The sequence below is a fragment of the Poecilia formosa genome, unplaced genomic scaffold, assembly GCF_000485575.1.
Source record: "Poecilia formosa unplaced genomic scaffold, Poecilia_formosa-5.1.2 Scaffold120, whole genome shotgun sequence".
Taxonomy (NCBI): domain Eukaryota; kingdom Metazoa; phylum Chordata; class Actinopteri; order Cyprinodontiformes; family Poeciliidae; genus Poecilia; species Poecilia formosa.
This window is the reverse complement of record NW_006800059.1, coordinates 662,346-687,804: the sequence shown is the minus strand read 5'-3', so window position 1 is coordinate 687,804 and position 25,459 is coordinate 662,346. Positions and strand designations below refer to the sequence as shown.

General features: G+C 37.4%; 1 protein-coding gene across 2 annotated transcripts in view; it reads right to left on the bottom strand.

Moving 5' to 3' along the window:
* Nucleotides 1–24,991, bottom strand: part of LOC103144011 (protein FAM19A1-like) — a 35,520-nt gene extending 10,529 nt beyond the window's left edge. The window contains exons 1-2 of one of the 2 annotated variants that reach the window (XM_016675690.1): nt 24,433–24,991; nt 23,377–23,521 (exon numbers count right to left, since the gene is read on the bottom strand). In XM_016675690.1, the coding sequence (XP_016531176.1) occupies nt 23,377–23,518 (142 nt within the window). In that variant the 5' untranslated portion in view covers nt 23,519–23,521; nt 24,433–24,991. The remainder of the gene's footprint in view (nt 1–23,376; nt 23,522–24,432) is intronic. The other variant, XM_007560765.2, reaches the window with a different exon arrangement.
* Between the last annotated feature and the right edge of the window lie 468 nt (nt 24,992–25,459).

Sequence of the window (25,459 nt, the reverse complement as noted above, 5' to 3'; positions counted from 1 at the left end):
AATAATTATTTGCTTTTGGCCATGTGTGTGTGTGTGTGACGTTTTTGTGGCTTTACCTGCGTTTCTGAAAACATCAACAGCCCTGTAGTTGAATTTGAAAATTTTCTGATCTTGAAGTCGGTGTGCTGGGATGTGCCACGCTGTCTGATGCGCTCAACAAAAGGGCATGTCGGCACAGCATTAACCGTAATGTGCTAGTGGAAGCAGTGGGGCATCATTTGAAAACAACAGCCCACAGGGGTTTGTTCTTCTTAATGCATCGCCTTAATTGCATAAGACAGCCCCAGATTCCTTCTTTGATCTATTAAAAACACACTACTCAACAGAATTAACTTGCATTGCTTGTTGCTAGCAAACAGAGCAAAGAACGTGGGATACTCTATATTTGGAAATCATCACCTCTGAAGAATATATTAAAATCAAATAAAAATGCAAATCAGTGAGGTATTTTCAAGCCGGCAGGTGTGTTTGGTACCTTCGCACAAAGGCAATGCAACACTGATTAGCACTCTTCAAGTTCACCCATGATTTCAGCCCGCAAGTGCAACACGCTTCATGCTCCGAGAGCCCGTCATTGCCTTCTGAATATTTCAGAGGAAAAGGAAGAATAACATGGATAGATTTGAATGCTTTCTTCAGGTGTGGGCTGGAACCATGCAAGGGAATAATTGTTTTCTGTATTTCCATTTCTCCTATTATCAGGGACAATGAGCAACGTCGACCTGCCAAACAGCAAACACCTTCGGGGTGTGTACGGGTGTGTGCTTGCATTGCCTCTAGGCAGCCACGTTGTGATTGACAGAGAACAAGGGTCACGCACAAATTGTCATTCATAAGGTCACAGGTCACAAAAAAGCAAAAGGTCACAAGTGGAACTGCTCTGGTTTTGTTGGCACACTCCCTCCTGCCTCTTCATTACTCTGAGCATGAAAACAGACACTGTCAGTGAAAACGGTGAACACCACCATGGCTCAGGCTGAGGGAGAAAAGTCGTGACTCTGTGCTATATGTAGCGGCTATTCTGTCATGTGTGGCATTGATTTTTCTATTGTTGGCTTGATTGTGAAGAATAAAATTCAGAGGAAAAATGAATGCTTTGCTGTGTATACTGATGCTGCCCGTGTCTATCACGCTGCATGTTTTGGTTTTAATAGATACAAAAGGCCCATGGAGAAATTTTTTAAAACTTTTTTTGTGTTTTCTTACATTACAGTGTCAAACTATAATGTATTATATTCAGATTTTTTTGTAATAGACCCACACAATATGGTAAAATGAAAAGATATTCACATCCTTAGATATGTCTTCTATTTGTGCATTTTGTGATTCAATTATATTTTGATGTTAGATAAAGGTAACCAGAGTAAATATAATATAGTGATATAGTGATTTTATATATTAACTGAAAAAAAGTTACCCAAACCAGGCCGGCTTTATGCAAAAATGTCATTGCCTCCCTTGTTAAATCATGAATTAACCATGATTAACTACATTTCTTTAATTAATTTCACAACTACACACAGACATGATTACTGTCAAACCCCCGGAGTAAAAGGAAAATCACTTAAAACCTCTTAAGCCACAGTTTAAGTGCCTGGGTGGGATGTGATAAAACTTGCATCTCTGGAATCTGTGAAGCCTCTAGTTTCAGCAGAAATGCAGGTTGTGTGTGTCGGAGCCGCTGGCAGACTGAGGCCGAGTTTTACTTTCTGATTCAGCTGTTTGAATTAAGGGTGCTGAATCCAAATATAGACACATTTTTATTTGCACAGTTTTCAAAGCCGTGCATTATTTTCCGTTATGTGTTATGTGCTTCTTTTGTTTAGTCTATCACAAAATAATTCCTAAAGTTTGTAGCATAGTCTCAAAAAGAACAGCATGCAATCTGAAACTAATACAACAGAATAAAGACAAAAATCCCTGCACAAAGATGAAACAATACAATCCGCAAATATGTAGAGATTAAAGCAAAAAGAGGCGCACGATTGAAAAACAAAACACCAATTATAAGATGTGAAACAAACAATAATGGGATTAAAAATATAATGTCCCAGAAGGAGTAGAGAAATAGGAGACAAACACTGAAAGAAACAAAAAATAAACCACAGAGACAGTTAAGATTTAACAATTTTCCACAAGGTGTGCAGTTGTTGACTAAAAACAATCCGTATCTCCAGGATTAGTTATTGTGTGTCTGTTTCTGTCAAGGTGTCTCAGACCTCAGCAGGCTGAGTGGGAGGCATTTTACAAGCCTATGCCCAAAGGCTCGTTGTATCATCATTTATTCATGTCTACTTCCCAGAAATAAAAAAAACCAAAAAAACAAACAGAGTAGCACAATGTGTGTAAATGACTTCCGGTCATATTTCAAACACCAATGTGCTGCACAACTAATTACTACACACTTCCCAGAAAAGTACGAAAATATTGACCCTTTGCGCATGATGTCACGCTCTTCAGGAAGAGCCCCACTCCTCCATGGCGGATGGCCAAACAACCTACGTGTGTATTAGCCTGTCAAAAAACAGACTGTTGGCCGCTTAATATTGCTTTTATTTAGTTATTTTCACTGTTAAAATGTGCACAAATGTGCAAGGATGCAAACACAACTCGTCATCTTATTGCATATCTTTTGTTGATGGTGATGGATAGCAGCCGTCAGTGTATTCATGGATTTGTAGCTAACACTTTTTACAAGGTAAGAAGATTAACATTAATAGACTTCATAAGTTATTAAGATTAGTAAGATGCAATCAAATATTGCATTATGGAGAAGGTACACGTCGGAATAATTATTAACCATGTAGATAACGCCCCACTGTCATGTACTCTACCATGTACAAAATAAGCCCTGGGAAGTATTTATATGTTTTAAGACTGCTCCAGTGTTGGGGAAAATACTGCTTATAAATCACAGGGGTGCTATTTCCTTAACTTAAAAGTAAAATCCATGGCAATATTGTTGAAAACAACTTGGGAAGAAAATCTCAGTTGGTCTGTTGACGTCCCTCACTTCGTCATGGCATGTCACCTAATCACCTTAGCAGGACCAACAGCCTGCTAAGGCCCATTTAACCCTTAGTCCAAGAAACTTAACAACAAAAAAATGTAAACAGACAAACCAGGACATGCTGAAGACTGTAGGCATTAGGCTAAAACTTTATTTAGCATTAGCAGTTAGAACAGCTGTAGGCAGAGGACTACTTGCAATGTTTACATGCACAGTTAAAAAAAAACTTAAGCCCAGTTACATTTAAAACTCTGTATCATTCGACGGTGTAAATATCCCCATTTTAATGAGATTCCCTTCTGCTTTGTCATTGGTGAGTCTGTGACATTGGGTCTAGATAGAAAAAAAATAAAAAAATCACACAACAGCACTTAATCCAGTTTAAAAAGAAAATAGCTTCAAAACTGATGAGTCTTAACAGAAGCATAATATAGCAATAAATTGAACATTTCCTGTAGACAATACCATGATCTCTCTGCTTTGGCAGACTGTCAGCACATTCTAAGACCTTTCTATATAATATTATCTCACCCCACAGCCCTACTCACATCTAAGGTCAATAAAGTGTCAGCATTTCATCTGACAAGAACATGTAGACTCTACACAGAAAATCTGAGGTGAGGTTTGAGCCCATTATCGACTGGCTGTAAGAAAGCAGCACTAAATTAGGTTCTGAGTCATATTTTCTTCATGAGACGAAGATTTCAGCCATGTTTCAGATATATATCATCATGGTCTGTGCGTTGTAGGTTTTGTTTTCCTGTCAATCTAATTTCCATGAATGGATATTTCATTTTCTCTTTGTTTTCTTTGTTAGGTTTACATTTATCTGTCTTTCTTTGTGAAAAAGACATAGATAAATGTCTTTCCTTTATCTATGCTTCTTTTCATTTCTTTTCATTTTCATTTCTTTTCATTTTCATTTCTTTTCATTTCTTAAATTAGTGGCGATCTCAAGTGGTTCTGCTTTCTGTTCTCTGCACAAGAGTTTGTTTAGTAACGGTGCAGCGATACTTTTAGCTCACAAGAGATGATGCACAGCATAGTTGGAAATTTAGCCCTTTTTTCATCCTGTGTTTATTCTCAATATTTATCCTGTTCATCCTTTGGGTGGCTGTGGAAGAGAACAAATACTTATTAGATATATCAGAGTATTTACCCTGGAGGTTTACAGTGGCTCTTTATCACTCAGTTTGTGTTGTTTATTCTAAGTATTGCCGTAATTTCTAGACTATTGAGCACAGCTGAATCCCTACATAAAAAAAAATGTTTATATATAGGCTGCACTTGTCTATATGCCACAAGTGTCTAAGACATTTTTTAAAATTTTTAATGAAAACACATAACGGGAACTCAAAAACATGCCACAAATGCTTTTTCCGAAAATTTCCTGTATTACCGCTGCTTAATAAAAAAATTTTAAAAAAAAGTACAGCAGCCTAACAGGAAAAGTTATTGATCGCACTGGAGAAGTCGTCTTCATCAGTGTCGGATTTGAACTCACTCACACTCACTCTCTAAGTCTCTCTTCTGTTGTTGCTCTTAATGTCACTTATGCTTTGCTCTTGACCTTGTGCTGTACTCTTGATCACTCAGCAGTCAGGCCTTTCAAGACTCTTTGGTAGAAAAATGTACGTTAGCTCCATTGCCGCATTCAAAGCATGTGGAAAAGGTAACGGCTTATTGTCCGGAGATTACGGTACATTTACTGGTGCTGCGCCTTTTATTTCTTATAATAAACGTTTGTTTCTGTCATCCAGCTGCCTGCTGCTGCCACCACCACTCAAAACTTTGCATGGCACAATTAAATTTAAAAGACCTCCAGCTGCAGCGTTAATAAATAGAGTGATAAAACATTTTTACTTTATTTTTTTATTATTTTTTATAAAATCTTTGCATGTTTCCCTGACTTACAATGTGCTTTAAGAGATTATGTTTATTTTTAATGCCAGCAACTTGTGACTGAAGACTACAAAAGATAGATACAAGTCTGAATCAGAAACAATTCTGGGTTTCTAGCGTCTCAAAGCTGGTTTGCTTTTTTACTGGACTGTATCACCATGACAACCTGTGCTAGAAACCTAATGTAATCTGCTGCGATTGAGTTTTGACCTGAGAGATCCAGACACATGAACCGACCAATCAGCTCCAACGGCATCAATCACTGCACTGATACAATCTTTTTTGTGACTTTTTTTTTTCCCTCTGAGGCATCTTGTTCATTCAAACAGAAGAACTGATTCCTGGAAAACTTGTTTTATTCACATCCTAACCAAGCTGTAAAAAAATAAAACAAAAACTGCAGGTTCTCAGACGTAGTAAACTTTACATTGCATCAGCATTTTTTAATATAAAAAAAGTATATCTGTGGTTCCTGACCAGATGATTTAACTGCTGGTGCTAAATCACATTACCTGAATTAACTCTTATGGTCCTGGACTATATATAAGAAGGTCGCTGACAGGATTTCCACAAAGGGAGAAAAACCAAGCACCAAGGTGCATTCAAACAATAGAATATTCTCATTTATTGCAATAATAACTAACACATTTCCAGACAACATTATAAAACCCTCTAGAAGCAGGAAGTGTCCTAAACAAACTTATCAAATCATTTTGATGTAATAGAGAACATCTGCATTTTTATCTGTGAAACCCCCTTTCTTCATCCTGTCTCACAACAATACAAGAAAAAGCAATTAAACATTAGATAAAATTATGTTTCCAATATCCTACATTATTCTGGATGACAGTGGTATTATTAAAACTCATAAACTGGATAAAACATTTCAAAAGCTGAAGAAAGTCAAATGTTACTTTCTGTTAACATTTTGTAACATAAAATGTCACAATTTTCAAAAATATTTTTTTTACATTTCTTAGATTTACTTCCAATGCTAAAGCTGTAGCAGATCAGTAGCTGTTAATGTTATGTAAATTTTAATAAATAAATGTAAGTTTAAAAAAAATGCATTCAGATTTGATTATTTTAAACTTTTTTGTCAGAAATATCCAAAAATATCCAAATTTGTATTGTCAGAAAACCCAACTTGTCCACTTACTTTTGTAGAACAGACTTGAATTTTGACACTAGCTGAAACTCACAAACCCAAATTACAGTAGTTTAATCTCACACTAAGAAAACAGTTGCTTTTCTTTAACATCTTTTTTTATAACCATCCATTGTGGTCGACAGCATGATAAACTCGGCTTCTCATCCAACCTCTCTGTCATTCGTTGTCATGTTCTGCCTTGTGAAAATCATCTGTCTTACTAGAATGATACGTTCTCTTGTTTTCGTAGTCTGAGCAAAGAGAAACTGGCCTGTGTGTGGTCTCATTTTTATGAACTTGAGGAAAAGGAAGTCTGGTTCTCAATTAAAAAGAACTAAAATTAATAACGTGGGGATTTAACAAATGTTCAAGGTGCTTCAAATGCTTCAGTAATTAAACTAACATCCTTTCTGTTAGCAGCTTTATTGCACACATTTTTCTGTTTAAGAAAACCAAAGTAGAGTAAGGGTCTGTTTGCATTAATCTTGATGCAGGTGATCCAGTTTATGTGATGGTTTTTCTATCTAACGTGCAGCTAACAGCAAAGTCAAATGCCACGTTTAATTTCAAACAATATTTGCGAAAACACACTTACTCACAGAGACATCTGTTTTATATTTTACACTCAAATGTCTCAGAGCATAATGCAATGACAGTATACATGCAAATAGCAACACCTGCCATCAGCTGAGCCCCTTGTTCAGAAAGCAGACCCCCAGCACATTGTCAGAGTCTGTAAAACCTGCTTCAGAATCTGATAAGTTATGGACAAGCGAGTCCAGATGAAGGCAAATGCTGTCAAGTCATGCATGTCATGAATGTGTAGCACCGGGTCTGAATTTCTGTCGCTGTGCTGTTCGGCCTGCCTAATGAATGTGAAAAGGGTTCACGTGGGACCGGTAAATGGTTCTTCAGACGTGATGAAACAGCCATTGCACAGAGGAAAATGGTCAGTCTGTCTCAATAGAAATGTCACTATGCAATAAGTATGCAATGACTTGCTGTCTACTGTAATGAGCCTAGACCGCGCGGCTGTCTCCGGAGACGCTGATAGCAAGTATATCCTCTGAATGGCAACGCTTTTCTGCCATCTGTTCCACAAGCTCAAGTCAGTGAATGTACTGTATGAACAATACATGCAAGGGGGCTCTGAACATCGCATTTCATTTGGTTTAAACCTAATTAATGTTTGCAAAAATGTTTGACTGGAATGCAAACAGCTCATGCCAGAGAGGCTCGCAGTAAGAGTAGTTACACTCGAAATGGAAAGCCTTGGGGACTCAATTTAGCAGATAACCAGTTTCCCTCCTGAGACTTTGGATTCAGGTGACTGTCAGGAGATGATACTATGAGTATATCCTGCACTGAATGTGTATGCTCACAGACAAGTGCCATACGACAATCTTGATAAGCAGGTGACATTTGAATGTCTCCAAACACACACCAGGCTGAGCCCATGTCAAATGCAAGCCCCTGCAAGTCCTCCAAGTCCTGTGGTTAATTATTTTGTAGCTTTAAAGTCATTTACCAGAGACAGCAGGGCCCAGTCCCCAAACCATTGCTGCCTGTGTATTAGAGCACCACGTCTGTCACCTTTTAATGGAAAACACAACCAAGGTGACCCATAATAGGTTCCACTTTTTCCCCCCCCTGTGCATGCCCTCTGCAGACATCCAAGCCAGCAAGGTGCAGCATTTCTGTCGCTGACAGGAAACAGGAGCGCCAGATTAGAGAATGTCAAATTAATGCAGATGGAACCCAGTGAGAGGCACCAAACATGTGACTGCATGGTGTCAAACTGAGTGACTATTTTTCCCCTCCTTGCCTTCTGCAAAAGCATCTGAAGTCCCAGCAGCTCTGTTGTTATTTTAGACGTAAACGATAGGGTGAAAAGCAAGCAACATATTGCTTGATAAACTGTGTGATAAATTTGTTGTGATGGCGAGGAAAAGACTTAGCACTTGAGTGTTTGCTTAAAAGATTGAAATAATAATTAATTGCAAATTAGTAAATTTACAGTGCACGACAAAGTGTTGTAATAAAATGCACGTTAAATGTAGGTAACAACTCAAGTAATAAACAGATACACAGAAATCAACACAAATTAGCTCAGAAATTAAATGGAGTTGCACATGAAAGTATTGAAAATGCTTATTGGAAGGTTTTTTTTTAAATAATGACAGCTTAATTGACAGCACTAGTGTAAGCACCGTAAAAATGGCAGCAGGTGAGTTTACATGTTTTCGACAAAAATAGAAGGTGTCTATAAAAAACAAAAATGATGAGAGTGGGCGTCAATAGAGAAGAAGAAGACTTGATTCAAATATTTTTAAAAAATATATGAGATGGACCAACTTTATCAGCCTGTGCATAATCTGCCAAGTGATGCTAAGGGTTTTCGACAACACTAAATCGTAACAACTGTTTTCACGGAATTGGTAAAAAATATTTCTTGAAACCAACTTCCCGTTCATTTCCTGAACAGTGAACACAAAAGCTCGTTTTCAAACTGCGATCTCTGACGCGTTGACTCTTGCAAAACTGACCGATGATCTCAAAACACTTTCAAATGGGCTAGAAGCAAAACAGCGACCTCAGATCATCCACACCGCAGTCAAGATGAAAACACTGCATACCCAGTCAAACAATAAAAAACAGTGTTCAGGGAAGTGCTTATCATAATGTTTATTGATTACAACGTATTGAAATCCTTTTAATGACTACAGAAAAAACATAAATATCAGATTCTCAGTCTAGTTTTATAAAAATGCAAACTACCAATACAGCAGCACTAAAAGTGGTTAATGATTTTATAGATTTTTTTAGATAAGAAGCAACATGGTGCAGCCCTCTTTGTTGGTTTGTTCTACAGCATTTGATGCACTTAATCATGAGGTTTTAATACAAAAACTCTTCATTTTTGGTTTGAAAACTATCTGTGTGAACCAGTGTGTTCAAGTAGGAAATCTGACTTCCAATTCTCTCCATATACTCAATAATGTTCCTTAGGGGTAAGTTCTGCTTATTATTATATGTGGATGGTCTTAATTTAAATATGTCATATGCAAAATTAAATTTGCTTGCTAATGTTGTTTTATATTGATCTGGTCCATCATCTTTCAAGGCTACTTTCATGTGTGTTCTGGACTATGGTGACATTTTATACATTCCTGCTTCTCTTAAATGTCTCGATTCACTGAATAGAGTTTATCGTGCAGCTTTAAGATTTATAACAAGTTTAAATTGTTTTACACATCATTGTAGGTTATATGACAGGGCTGGATGGATGGATTTGGCCACTCCAAGACTCCATCATTGGCAAATTTTTATTCAAAAGTCCATACTTGGACATCTTACTTTATATTGACATTTGACATTGATGTTTTTTTGCCTGCATAAATAGAAAATCCACCTGAGGATGTTCTCTTCGTTGAGAACTTACTTTTACTTTCTCTGCCTAAGTCGGAACTGAACTTGGAAATAAATTTTTCAGTTTTCTGCTCCATCTTCTTGGAACAAGTCACATAAAAAAGATTAAATTAAAGTTGCTGTTGTTGCTAAATATTTTTCAGGCTGTTTTTAGTGTTTTTTGGAAGGAACATTAGGCTGTTTTGCATTGATTGTTTTGTGAACTCTGAATCTTGTTGCCAATCTTGCATTCTCTTGTAAAAAAAAAACAAAACAAAAACATTTTTAATCTCAATTGGAATTTTCCAGTGAAATAAAGGTTAATAATAATACAATAAAAAAGCTTTGAAAATAATAATAAAATAAGGAAAATGAAAACAAACTAAACTTCAGTAATCAGAAATCTCAATTTCAAATCAGCTCAAAATGCAATCTCCAGTACAAATTGATGATTTTGTGGAGGAAAGTGTTACTACTTAAGTGAAAGGAGGATGAGGATTTGCCAATAGATGGATTAAATAAATGAATGCGTTCTCAAACTTTGAATTTTGAATTAGAGGATGGTGTGTAGAGTTTTCGCAATTGTGAAAAACAAAAACTGAAAAATTTGTTACTTTTCTGCATGCTGCATTTCTGCATGCTGCTGACTATAAAAGTAAATTAGGAGTGAAGCATTTTTGTTCTAAATGTGTGGAGAAATGTATCATTTCATGTTTTCTGGCCCGCAGTGTTTGGTGGATTTATTGTTTTACTTCCTTCACATAGATCACAGTAATAAAGAAAATCTCAAACAGCTAAATGTTCTTTAGTTTTCAATAATCAGCACTTTCACAAGAACAGTGTTAGACGATGTGTTTGAGATTATGAGAAAACAGTTTTCATAGAATAGAGTATATTGTTTCTCAAAAGCATTTAATTTTGCAAAGGATCTCCATTGTTCTGCTAATTGGGTGTGTGGTTGTGCTAATTGTGATAAGTGCTGCGAAAGGAAACTGCTCTGTTTTCAAACTTGCAACATAAACAATCATAAAAAAAACTGTAAAAATATGTCTACAAACAATGCCATTTGTATGTTTTGCAACGATAGTGTTCCAAAAGTCTTGAGACCGTTATGCTTTAGCCATCATGAGATACTTTTTGTGTGATACCTCGGCAATGAGAAACCTTTTTATAGACCAAGAGTTAGGACTAAGCCAGCTTTAACACATATTTTTTACACTAGCCGAAGTTTACACTTTTGTGTGCAAGTGCAATTCAGGAAAAGAAAATTTTAAAACAATTTGCAAGGCACAGAAAACTACCCGTTGCTACTCTGAAAGAGCAGTGCCCATGACAAATAAAAATGCAGAAATTCTTGATATATGGCTGCTGGTTTTGACAGCGTGTCACACGAGGAGGCCGTAAGATTGGTCCTGTGCACTGGGCCAAGGATGGCTGATGCTTTATTGAAATGCAAAAATGACTACTCGCAGAGCAGAGTCGGTGTTGTTTTAAGATGCATCAAAACGGCATGCAACAGAGGAATCAGCAAATAGGGGCGGGGGGTACGGAGAGAGTTACTCATTTGCATTGGGGCCTCAAAGAGCATTGTCTTACACAGGCAACAAACACAAGCACAGGACTCTGCAAAACTGGTCCTGATCAAGGCTAACAAAATGCTATTGTGTGTCTCAAGGAGTCGTACTCATAAATGAAAAAGGCTCGTGGTTATTTGGTTTTCATGGTGGGGATGTGTGGCTTGTTGAGTGTAACAGCAGAGAGCAGCAGTCCCGCTTGCCGCTTTCATGTCTGTTAAACACAAATGAACAAAGACACTTTATCTACATTATTCTCTCGTTGGATGCCTTTGCTCTGCAGCTTTCTAAAATAAAAAAAAAACTAAACTAAAAAAAAAAAAACAAAACAAGGAAAAGGAAAACATAAAAACACATCCGCTGTCAGTATGATGTCATTCATTTTCAAATGTCAAGCTGCTCCTGTCCTTCCATCTATGGCCCTTTTTCCCCTGACTAGGAAATGTGTCGAAATGGTATTTTTGCGCTTTCAGATCGCCTGCTCTGATGAAAGAGATACGCTGAGCAGAAAGAAAAGGAAGCAGACTGAGAGCAAAGTCAGAGAGTCTTTAGAGAGCGGCTGCTTTACTCTGATGTGATTGCTGGTCTTCCACACGGAGAGCAAATGTGGCTGCCAAGTGAATGCGTGTGATATGCAAAGACTTAATAACTTTTTTAGGATTTATGCCATGAAGTCTGAAAAGTAAGAGGTAGTAATTATACAAGACTTCTGATCGGCGGGGGAAACATGACAGATATTCTATTCAGCATGGCATGGCTGCCACAGGATGATGATCAGCTGCAAACAAGGAAGTGCTAAACCATATGTTATAGTATGTTACAGGAATATTTTAGCACATACGTCGCTAGACACTTTAAATTAGACATTGCGAAAGTGACTTATTGTTTCATTGATTGCGGTTTAATTACAGGATACAGTTTTAGATTTGAAGCCAGCCGTTTTCTTGTAATTTGCATTCTTTTCTTACAATGTTAAAGCTTTCAGTCAGCACCTCCATCATATTTGCTAGAATGTAATATTGACACTTTTGTCCCTTTTTTTCCCCCCCACACATGTACGCTGCAGTCTCTGCAGAAAAGGTAATTGGATCTGTAGTGCAAATATGCTAGCAGACTTATGGCGCACTAAGGGCTGAAAAAAAACACATCAAGTCTTCCATAGAGCCCGATAAACCCAATATTAATTACTCTGCTTATTTCTGATACTACTCCCCCCTTGGAACCAATTAGTAAGTTGAGATGCTTCTTTCCAGCTTAATGAGGTCTAAGTAATGATAATGAATTTCACATTCCTGCCAAGCATTCAAAATAGGTTTCTTACAATAGCAAAGTCATATGAAATGATCCATCAACCACAACTCCGGTTTCAAAAGAATTTGTTTTCCGGATGACGAATTCCAAAATTAGGAAATTGGCTCCAATTGTTCATGTAAGAAGAGATTCTTCTTAATGCTTATGCTTATATCAGGGGAAACGAAAGCTTTGTCATGTGAAATAACTTGAAATGTAGCTGTATTTACACAGGAATGATTTGTACAGAGGTGGAGTGGGTGACTGCATTTTCAGTTTTATTTGTGAAAATGTGAAAATAATAATTTTTACCTTGATAATTGTTCATTATTTTCTGCTGGTCTTATAATTTTTAATCCCAATTGGCTTTTCTAATGACCTGAAGAATATTTCAGGGATTAATGGACTAATGTCCCAACAAAATGTTAAACAAAAATCACCTTTAGTTGAATTAATTATTGCAGCAGAATCTTCACAGTTCTGCCTGAAATGTCAGACAGCTGCAGCTGATCCAGAACGCTGCTGCTGGGATCTTCACTAAAACTAAGAAAACAGAACATATCACTGCAGCTCCAAAGTCTTTATATTTGCTCCTTACATCAGAGAATAGATTTTATACTTTATCCAGTTTATAAACCACTTAGGACCAAAATACATTAAAGATATGTCGTTGTATCAAAAATCAGACCACTCGGGTCTTTCGTTTCAAATCTACTCCATCTGCTTCCTCACAATCAGAACAAAACCGAGAGAAGCTGCATTCAGTTCATATGCTTCGCTTATGTGGCATAAACTCCAGAAAACTGCAAAAACGCTAAAACCCTGAGTTCTTTTTAATCGAGGTTAAAAAAATCTTCAATAATATTGACTGTGACATTGTTAATTTTGATCTGTCTTCCAACATTTCTTTGCTTTCCCTTATCATGCCACTGCAATAAAAGTGTTTTTTGGGGCTGGGGGTTGTTATTTTACATTTTCTCATGTAAAGCACTTAGAAGTGTTAAAGAGTCAGAAGACACTTCAGCACCAAACTTGTTTGCCAGCATATGGTAGAAAGGCAAGACAAGCAAACACACCAGGATCATGAAAGACTCATGCAAAGCCAAAGACTGTAGCTTTTACGGAACTCTTTGTGGACTAAATGCATTAAAAAAGGAAAGCTGAGTGCAAACAGTATCACTAAATTCTTAATTTAAGTCAATGCATATGAGAGCATTGCATTCACTAAAAGGTTGACGTTTTTTAAAGAAAAAAAAAAAAAAACAATGCTACAAGGATGCTACAAGGATACTGCCAGAGATGAGCAGAGCTGCATCTTGCCTTCCTGCCCTTATGCTCTACTGGACTCAGTACTGGCAAAAAAAAACAAAAAAAAAAAACATCTCTTTCATCACAAAGGGTGTTATTTTAACCCAGAGTGTTAAACTGCGAAAATAGTCCTGAAGAGTTCCAGTTCTTAGCACTACTGCCTTTTCTCAAATCTGTTGATATTTTCAGTGTTCACTATCAAACTGCGATGGCTCATATTAATGCACGTCTTGCTTTAGCAACGTAGGAGTTTGTTGGTAGTCTGCAATGTGTCGGGCTACAATAATTTGCATCATAATGAGAAAAGAGCAACGATGCTTTGCTAAATGGTCTTGTGTTTTTGTTGTTTTGTTGTTTTTTTTACGTGTGACTAAAAGAGTAACGTGTGACGGTGATTTTATTTGCAGTTTCAAAATTACAATTGAATTTGAATAGTACTGGGTCTATGTGTGAACACGGCTGCTCTTTAATTCAACAATTTCCCGTTAGAACAAAAGTTACCCCTGAATAAATGATAACGTATGTCCTCCCTGTTTGAAAACGTTATATCAGAAAGTTAAGCCAACCTTGACTTGTGTCTACTGATGACTTTTCTTGGAGAATTGGGCCTCCTGCAAATTTAAAAAGCCGACATCTAGCTTTTATATTTATATTTTCCCTGCTATATGGAATAAGCATGCATTTCGTTTTTAATTTCAACTGCAGCTACTCTCTAAAGTCCTTTGGGCCTTTCACTCCACACTTTAAGAATGTGTGTGTAAAAATCAACAGAGCCTTTTAATGCTTCCTAATTATGTAATTATTAGTCTATTAAATATAAATGCAGCTAAATGTCAGTCTAAATTCTGATTGATTCACATTAGCATACGATGAACAACAACAGTAGGACCAAAACAAGCTCTAAATATGAAAAATTTATTTTCCTCAAATATATTTTATTTGGATGGAATTGAAAACAGGATTCTGTATTTGCTCAAAACTCCTTTCAAAATCACAGCAATTAGGTTTTGTATGATAATTACTTACTATCATTATCTACTAATTAATCTGAAATATTAACGATACCCTTAAGCTCTGTTTTGAAAGAACAGATTCAGTTGAAGTCACAAATAAGAACATTTCCAGAACATTCAGAGGAGCAAAATCATTTCGCCGCTGTGTGCACGTCTGGGCTTTGTTTTGGACTATTTATGGATTAAAGCAAAAAGTGAGCACTTTCATCAGAATTCAGGGTTTCAGAGTCAACTATCCTTGAGCTATGTAAACTGTCACAGCAACATATTTAGAAAACTGCACCTAATTACAAACAAAACCAGCACCCAGAACTCTGGTTGATGACCCCAGGAGGATGCTGCTTTTCGTGCACCCAAGAGACACAAAGTGGTTTGAAACAATCAACTAGCAACGTCACTCTGAGGCAAAATGTTCGTTATACTGTAGGTATTTCATACATGCAATCCTAATGATGCCTCAGAGAAATATTTGGCCAGAGGTGGCAGTTCATGCACTTCAAACTTTAATGTTCTAATTTTGTGATTTCAAGCTGTCTATTGCTAAGGAACTTTATGGTTTAGTGCAACAACTCTTTGCTTGCGGGTTACATCATTCGAACTGTAGTGGTGTGTGGATGAACGCTATTTAAGCCTTGAACAAGGATTTGAAAGATGGCACCGTGTGTTCACTGAGGATGGGTCAAAAGGCGCTGTAGGAATGAATAATCACTTCATTTATTTATTCCTTTTCCAGTTTGTGTGTACAAGAGTCGCACAGCGTCTTGTATATTTAATTTAAACATAAAAACAATCCTCTGCCTCAGAGCATCAAAGTAAGGGAAGCAATACTTATCTAATGTTTTATTACATTTCCTTGACTGAAGTGGAGCTTTTTCAGATCAGTCCCCTATCCCATTCTATCTATCTAGCTGTCTAGTAAACGTTGGAAACAATGACAGTTTTAGGCTCACTTTTTTTTTTTGTTAGTCAAGATTTATTAAGACCAACAGACATTTGCATTTCTTGTGAGGTGTCATCATATTCAGTGCTCAGAGAAAAGAACAGCAATTAATTACAGCCTTAAACTCTGATCAGATTAGAAAAAAGGGAGATAAAAACAAAGTCTGTTTTACTCTTATTTCACTGGCATTGCTGCTCATAAATATGGACATCACCATGGCAATGCACCATTGTCTCCTTGTTGTTTAATATTAAAAGCATCTTCAGCAAGCTTAAACAGTCTACTTCACAAATTACTATGAATAATAAATCAGCTGTCTTTAGTTCTGTTTCCTAATAGCAGTTTAGTGTTATATATATGTTCAGAGCACTCAAATTATTATTATTATTATTTATTTTATTTTTATTTTTTTTTCAAAAATGACTGACCACTGACTAATCTAGCAACGTTTCCTTTTGTTTGGTTTCTCCCTCATCCAAGGCAATCACAGGCAGCCTGGTCCTTCTCCTAATCAGTCCCTCCCAGCTGAAGTTAGAGCAGATGTTCACTCCTCCACTGCAAAGAAACTTCACATGGTGGGGATTATTATAACCTTACTCCTTGTCATAAATGTATCACTCTGCCTTAGTTAAAAATAATCAGGTTGAAAATGTTCATGTTGTATTGTGACTTTGTGTAGTTTCTTCAAAGAGGGTCTTTAAACAAAAATACATTTGTGAAGACAGACAGGTGAAATATTAGAGTAAAAAAAAACACAGGTATAAGAATAAAGTTAGTTCTACTTGATTTTAGGAGAACATGACATTGTGATTCTATTGTTGAATATTGAGATAATAGAGTCTAATTAACCTACATTTTTAACCATGACAATCATCCTAATAACATCTCTGTTATTACCTCAGGATGTTGTAAATATCTTTAAAAATAATATTTTTGTTGTACTTTGGGCATGTACAACAAAAATATTATATATTTCAGCCTACAAACTATTGGATTAAAGCAATTTTGTGATATTGCACACGGTAAGAATGTGATTCAGTATCCTGTGCAACTCTTATATGACTCACATTATATCTCACTTATAACACTTATAACTTATAACTTTCTCCCAAGGCATCTATTATAAATCACATGCACATGGTCAATTATGCAAATTAAGGGATGATGTAATTTAGCAAAGTCTAGTGAGATTTAGGACATGCAACAGCTGCTTTCGTAACTGAGGATTTGGCATCACTGTACTGGACCATCACAGACCCGACACAGAGACACATTTTCCACATCAGATCTAAACTTCTCTGCATGTAGTAAAGCATGCAGAAGACATAATTCAATCTTTTTATAGCATCACCGGAATCAGGCTTTTGCCTTTTTGTAGTAATTATATGCATATCAATAGCTTTAATCTACCTACCTATCGCTGCAGTCAAGGTTAATGCTTGCCTAAACGCACTTTTTCAGCTTGACGGCGTTATTTCTTAGTAGTTCTCAGAGTGAAATGAGTTAGAATGATAAACAAATTTATTATAAAATTATTTACAATAACACAGTCTTTAACATGCGTGAGAGCCAATAAACTGTTCTTGCTGTCAACACCTCTGTTATTAAGACACTGAGACTGTAGCTGTGGTTAAAAATAATGATTAAAAAAAAACAAAAAAACATCTGGTGTAGTCTCAGAGAGTGAAAGCTGGCTAATTAATTACGCTGTGGGCCACAAAAAATAATTTTGCACATAAGTGACGGCAACTCATAGCTCCAACACCGAATTGGCTGAAAGACTTCAATTAAACATGCTGTTTAAACAAATATCCACAAGCTTAGAGGAGATCTTCCTTATGAATAATTCACATCCTGAAAGAGAGAATAAATGGGAAATACTAGAATGTGTAAAATCTAGTTGTCTAGCTCTGAGCATACAGTAATAATTAAGCTACTGATTGTCTTACGATTAATTCATGTTAGAATATATATATTTTTAGGGCGAGCGGCAAAAAAATCCATGAATACTTCATAGCTGCTGGAAATGATGAAAAAAAAAAAAAGAAAAGATTCATTTCAGTCTTTTAAAGTGGGGAATCTCTTTTTAAAAGCCCTGTAGAAGATTGTCCTGATATGTAACTTAATGGCTAACGGTTCTTCATTCTCTCAGGATCATGTTTAACAGCATCCGGACAAAGTGGGTTTGTTCAGCTCCAGCGGTGGAGAGGCCCTAGGCTCAGGCTGAATGCCTCTTCCCATTGGCGCCGCACTGACACTAGTGGGAGCATGGTTGAGGAGAGGTCCAGGGGAGGGGTGGAGGAAGATGTATGTCAAAATAATGTGCCTCCAGGATGCATTATATAAGGCTATTAAATTGTCAGTGTCTAAAACAGTGTGGAGCAGATACAAGCTTTGTTTGTGACAGCTGAAAATCCATTTTTCATGTTTGTTTCAGTGTGAGGTTTACCAGTGAGTGGTTCTTTTGTTGGCGCACAGATAAAAAACATGTCCTGATTCAGAAAGAGGGACATGAGTGGTTTTTAAAGATGCACCAATCAGATTCTGTGGTGGTTCTGCACTGGTTTTCTGTGAAGCTCTTACTTGCCAAAACTCATTTCTAATGATTCCAATTTCTGTTTAAAACCACGTTAACAACGTATACACATCAATACATTTTCATATATAGTGTATATATTTTTCCTGTACATGGTGTATACATCTAATTTCCTTTAACTAGGTTAGCGTTGCTAACATTACATTAAAAAAAAGTATTTCCAAATGCAGTAAAAGTATTTCCAAATACAAACTGTTGAACTTTATTCTGAGATGTCCGATGGGCTGCCAACGTCCCTAAACCTGCATGTTCCATAACAGATTTTAAAAGCTCAAAAGGTGAAAACAGAATAACTTTGCTTTTCATTCTTCCTGTTACCTGCAGAAAGTCTTACTCCCTCTTGCTCTCATGTGGCCTGAATGAGTGTTTATCCCAAATCAAAGGTTTTCTTGACAGTACCACCTGCCATTGCTTAGGCTCAGTATAATGCTTTCACTGATCAGAAAAAGATTGGAGTTTCTTTTATTATTTTTGACAGACGTTCACCGGTCATGTCGAGAGTCAGGTGACGTCGGGCACTGGTCAGGCTTTCAGTGCATCTCTAGGTATTTTGTGAGGCATTTTCTCTGTAGGCACGAATAAACTGTGGTGTTATAACACACAGTTTGTTAGATACACTGCATAATAGAATAGGATTTTTTTTTAAAGTTTGTAAGATTAACAAAGATTGATTAGGAAAAATTAATTACATTGCAAAAAGAAACTATGCTACAATTATAAATGAATTGCTTTGATTTCCATTTCACTTTTTCAACATACTGTTCAAAGAGCAACAAAACGTAAGAAAGTGGAAGAATCATTGGTGGTTCATAATCCACAGCGAGATGTTTGAGGAAGCATTAGCAATAGAAATGGAGGATTAAACATATTAAATATAAGAGGAGACATTAAAGCAGAAGTCAGGCTTGTCAAAGAAGCACAGATATAAAGAAGCAAAGCAGAAAACAAAAACATCGATGATAACATCACTGTTGTTTTTCCGAGATGTACATTAGAGATTAGACAATGTTTGTGGTGTTTCCTGCTCCCAACTTTGCAGTTGGATTTAAAATGACTGTTTTGGAGTTTTAAAGTTAGATCCTTTGAAATATTACAATAGAATAGGACACAATAGAAATTCCTTTATTATCCCTGTATGGGGAAATTTCGGTGCAATAGCAGCAAAGTGGCAGGCAATGTTATATACAGTTAGCATGCTGTTGTTTAGTGTCTTCAATTATTATGAAGCCACATTAGTTGGTCTTGGGGATTGAAGCTGACAGCTAACCTCCAATGAATTTGAGTTCAACTTGAACTCAAACTGAAAAGCACCTTAGTGGTTTATGCACATAAATGTTTAAAGCAGTATCATGTTTGCATGAGGTCATAAGTTGTGGCTGAATGTGGCTAACAAATGTGCCTTTGTTTAGATCAGAAGCTCAGAAAGCCTTCATCTCATCATCTGGGCTTTAGATTGTTTAAAGTATGAAAAAGTATTTTTAAAAAAGAGAGAAACCAATAAAAATGTTCTCTCTTATTCATCTGTTGTTTAAGAAATAGAAATTATTCTGGTTATCCCACCTAACCTAAAACTGGAGAAGTTTAGTCATAGTTAATGTGAGAAAATGCAAATATTTGGTTTCATTGTATCATTTTTTTAACAGAACACTTCAACAATCATGAACAAAACTTTTCAACAATAGGTACAAAATTAAACGGATTCCAGTGTTGGTGGTTTAAATCTTAAAATGGTGCACACTGGGGGGGGGATAAGCTTGCTTCCTCCGGTCTGGAGCTCTGCATTTCTCATCTTGTTATGGATGTTCATTCTAAACTATACTTTTTACAGTTACTGCAAGGTGGGAGGTAAAAATGCACCGAGCTGTGAATCAGTGACCTTTCAGTTATGAACAGCTTGACCCCACAAAGCCAACTGTTGGCGGATGGGAGTTCACAAAGGAGCAAGGCCACCTCAGGCAGCCACTATTGTTGTCGTCCTTTCTCCCAACACCTACACACGATGCTCTGCATCAGTAATAGCTTTGTTTCTTTTTGGTAAAACACTGCAGCTTGACACATAAAGCAAACCTTTGTAACTATGGTTGCAAAGAATGTGTCCCTCCTTAACAAATAAAAATGTGATTCGTCAACTCTGCTGCATGCAACATATTTTTGGTTTGTAGCGGATATATTTATGTTTAAAATTACCTTTCTGGTGAGTTTTTGTGTGTGTTCCTTTTTTTTCTTTTTTTTTTTTTAAGTCAGTGCTTTAGACAGGAAAATTGACCATCTGTGTTTTCCTCTGCACATGTTTGAGGGTCGAGAAATGTGCGACCCCAAAAGCAAACGTCTCTACCCGCTTTGTGAGTGCACCGACACGCACAATCTGTTCTCTTTTGAGCACTGTTCACGCTCTTTGCACTGAATAAATACAGCACCTTCTGAATCATGCCGCAGAGAGCAACACTGGCTGCACCAGGAAGGCAGAGAAACAGCCCAAAGCTTACAGAGAGTGGCAGGCAGCAATCTGTAAGCAAGGCTGCAGGGTGAAAAGCAGGGCACCTTGTCCGAATCACTGAGCATGCACAAGCACCTACTCTAGGGTCATCTAGCTAATGGACTTCCCGGCACACTTTGCTTGTAACAGGGCAAAAATTTATATTAAAATATCTAGATAATAAAAATAGATATTTATTACAAATAACCATCATCTCCGAAGCTTTTAAAAAGTTCACAGACCTTGTCACAGTTTAGCAGTTCACCCAAACACTACAGATGAATGACTTTGATACATCTCCCTGTGGAACTAAATTTCTATTGGCAAGGACACGACTGATCTCTCGCCCTCTGTAATCTCGATTTCCTCTGGCAATACCAGCCACCGTGAACCTGTGGCATTTTGCTGCCTTTAATGATTGGCCCAGTGGTCTGCAACCAATGGCCTTCTTGCCACCAATTCATGACCCGTCAACCCCAATCCTCCCACCAATCCACCAGGCGCACAACACACACGGCACAGAACAAATGTCCCAGTGTCAGAAACAATCCAGACAGCCACCCCGTCCTCCTCTCATAAAGCTGGCATCTCATCTGTCCAAGAGTGAAGACTATGGTAAATGGAATGACATGGCATTTACACTTTCCGTAACAGAAGATCCTGAAGGAATCAAATTGTTCAAATTGAACAGGGTTTTTTTTTTTTTTTTTCCTCAAAGATTTACCTGAATGCACATTTGAAATATTAATTCAATTTGCCTTTGTTGACAGGAGACCACTTTTGAGGTGATATCCTATTTGTGAGTGTCTCCGGCTACATTTTTCTTCCCCCAACACACATCTATGCAGGTTATAAAAATGAAGGTGTTGGAACAGGAAGTCTTCTGACTCACAATATTGAGTGTATTGAAAAGACCTCTTGCTGATACGCTCGAGGTGCAAAATAACAGAGGACCTGCACACACACACACACACACACACACACACATATGCAAGCTACATCAGCCTTTGAAGTTCTGACAGCATCCAGCTTCGTCTCCTCTGCTGAGTGCTGTTCATAATTATTTACCATGACGAGGGCCCCACGTCCCTGCCTAAGAAAAACAAAAGTTTGTCTGCAATGCTTCGGTCATTTTTCATTCAGTGCAATTTCACAGGGAGCACAATCGCGCAGATCAAATTGAGAGAGAGCAGTCTAGCATGAATATCAACTGTGATAGCTCAAGAAGGAAAGCACAGGGGAATTCATTGTCTATCTGTGTGATCTTCTGAATAGAAATTCTCCAGCTATGTGATGCAAATCTTAATGAAAATCCCAAGTGTAAAAATATATAGCCAATATCAGCTACTTTAAAATATGTGATTCGTCATAACTCAACCAAACTGGTTATTAAGAATTTGATCAATGTCTTTTGCTCTTTTGCTCACTCTGGATTCTGTTAATGCAAAGAGAGCAGACTCAAAAAGTTATTGGAGGAAGCAAAGCACACTTCAAAGACGGTTAGAAGATATATAATGACGTCTCACAGCTTCAGTCTAACACCGACAGCCTGGCCTGAAGTATGATGCAAACAAATATTTATGCAGCTGCAGTCCAAATAGTTTTGCCAACCCTGCTTCTTAATTGGACAGGAACAAATTCCTTGATGGGAAAAAAAAAGAAGTTTGTTGAGAGTTTGGTTCTGTATGTGCAGCAAATGCTAATGGAAGAGAACTTGTCGCCCGGGACTTAGCCAATCAAAAGCACACTTTGGTGTTACCATGGCAGTGACTTAACAGAGGAGTACATATTATTACAGTAAAGTTGAAATACGCAGCCGCTGCATATTTCAACTTTGGTGGTTTTTAAATCAGAAAAACAGCACAACTTTTCGGAAGTTGAGAAAAACTTATTATTTTTGATAAACCAGCTTGTTATTATTAAGAAGCTGCTGTAAAATGTCTAAAGTTGGAATAATTTCGATCTAATTCAGGAAATCCAACTGGCTGCTTAAATTAGGCAGGACAGCAAAGAGTCTTTGTAAAACCCCGACACAATTTTACACATTTCTTTTAATTTCACTGGCATAGGAAAACATCCTCTACTGCATTTCCAGGATTTGCTTTATTGCCTTCAACACAATCGCTAAAATATCACAATAATGACTCAATAATAACGTTACTTAATCTCACAGTATAAAGTGTAGATGCTTCATTCAACTTGGGTTGCTGGACACTTGAAATTGAAAGCAGCTCTCATGAATCATTGAAATGTAATTTCTGGGTGGTTAGTTTCTATTTATATATATAAAAGTGATATAAATGAGACTCTGATGTCATAGGACACTTGCAATTACCCACAATTCATTCCAGTGTACATGCACCACTCAGAATGCAAGGACATGGAAAAAAGCAACACACACTCTGAGGATAGGACTGGTATCAATGCTCCAAAAGATCCACGTCATTTCCTTACATTTAGACCCACACATGTTTTTTGAACACCACTTATAGGAAACTGTGTGCTTCAGGCAAAAGTTAAAATTCAATGTTTGTTTCTTGTCAAGCACAATGAGGAACGTCGATAACTTTATGAGTTAAAGCAAACTTAGGTTTGACGCTTTCTATCTAAGAAATCCACACGAATGGAAAGAGATAACAGCCACAAGAGGAAAATGACAATACGTGTTTTAGCAACCAGAGCAAAGGAGCAAAGCACATAAAGACTCACCAATCGTGTGAATTGTGGTCCGGCCGGGCCTCGTCCCAGGATGCTGCTGGATGGTGTCGTAGAAGGTGGCCTGACACAGCTGGATGGCCGTTATGCTGACCCAGAGGCACAGGCAGAGCAGCCAGGACATGACAGGACACATCTGCTGACAACCAGCAGAGGTGGAATCAGCACACCAGACATCGTGTTCCCTACCTGTGACATCCTGCGCTCAACGCAAACACAAATCACACTCACTTGCCACTTTCTTTTTTTTTTTCTGTGATTGGCCTCAGTGCCCCACAGTGATTTTTTTTTTCTTAGTCACCCAGATGTATGATTAGGATTATATAAGTATGAGTTCTTCACTTTTTCTTCCCAGTTTGCCCTGTCTTGTCTGCAAGCCACAGCACAGCAAATGTGGTGTGATCCCTGAGGACTTTTTTTTTTACCATGCAGCACAGATTTCCCCTGACAGGCTGACTTCCTTCAACTCCTGAGCTGTGCTCCTCTGCCTCACAACTAAATAAAAAAGAGAAACTTAAAGAAAGATAAGATTTTGCAAGAAGCCCGCTGCAGAGCCTTTTCTCTCGCTGCCAGAATAATGTGACAGTGACACGGTGTTAACAGGAATCAAAAAGGCTTGTAATGTTTCACCATGCTCTTGAGTAATAGCAAAAAAAAATGATCCAGAGGAATGGTTCTGGACGCTTAAGGATGATACTTGACTGTTTCTCATCGGTAAGATGTAGTTTTGTACATTCTTTTATTTTTATCAAAGAAAATTTGGTATGAGGGTGAATTTTTACAGTCAGAATTTTTTTTTTTTTTGTTACGATGCTGCATTTTACTGAGAATAAAACTTTTATTAAACCACTTTTATTAAATTACTTGTACTAAACCACTTTATTTTTGTACATATTTTCACTTTTCAAATGTCTTTGTGCTCACAGGACATATAATGCAATCTTAAACTGCAAAGCCATAAAATAAAGAGGCACTACTCAGAAATATATCTTGTCAATTTCAGGTCTTTATGTTTGTCAAACAAATAAATAACTAAATAAAAGATCTTACCTGTGCAACCCAACAAATAGTGTGCAAAAAATCTCAACAGTTTTCTGTAAATCCATCCATTTTCCCGGTTATGTTGATCCCATCTAGGAACTCTGAATTTGGCTGGAGGAGGGAACTCCACTGACTCTGCCTCCCCGCTCCACACTTTGATAGCAACAGTCCAGTGATTCAGAAATAACCGTCAAGCCGGTGTCAGGCAGGAAAAAAAAAAAAAAAGAGGAATTTAAAGCTTTTTCAATTCTTCACCTTGAGGAGCTGCTCAAATGACTGAATTCATTTACCCTCTCGCATTTTACAAGCACGTGTGGAGTGCTCCTTAATTAACTGTGTTGGAATCTTTTCTTCCAGCGTCCGCATCCTTCCAGTGAGAAGCAGCCTCCGAGCAGCGGCTCTCGCTGAGTCCCTCCTCACTCAGCGAGCACTGAGAGACAAATGTTCCCGTGCAGCTTGGCTGAGTGTAAAAACTGTATCACATGTCTTAAAGCCAGACTGCCTCTGGATTAGATGGCATGGTGGGACTCCATCTGATCATATGCTTCTGACAATTGCAAATCAGGAAAGCTGGCACCGCTCACACTGCTGTGACCACATGATTAACAATTATTTACATTTAGAACAGCCATTCCTCCTGGGGCTGCTCATCCTTTTATGGATTGCCCTATCGGCTTTTCTGTGTGAGTTTTCTGTTGCCCCACATTGGTGAGATGCACAAAGTATCTCTAAGTATTTCCAAGAAACGCTGGAGGATTACTAGAGAGAAAAAGGAAGCAGTGAGAAAAAGGGCTGTTTAATCCTTCAGCTTACTTGCGCTGTGTATATATATATATAAAAAATAAAATAAAATCTTCTCACCCCTGATAAAATGCCTCGATTTTTGTGCAAAAGGAGATTTTGAGGTGAGGCTGGTATTTGAAACTATTAATAATTCTACTTTGTGACTAAGGTTAACAATTTCAGATAAAGAAAATCCACCCCAAAGCATAAAGCTTCCACTACCTTTTGGTGACGTGGAGCATTATTATTGTAG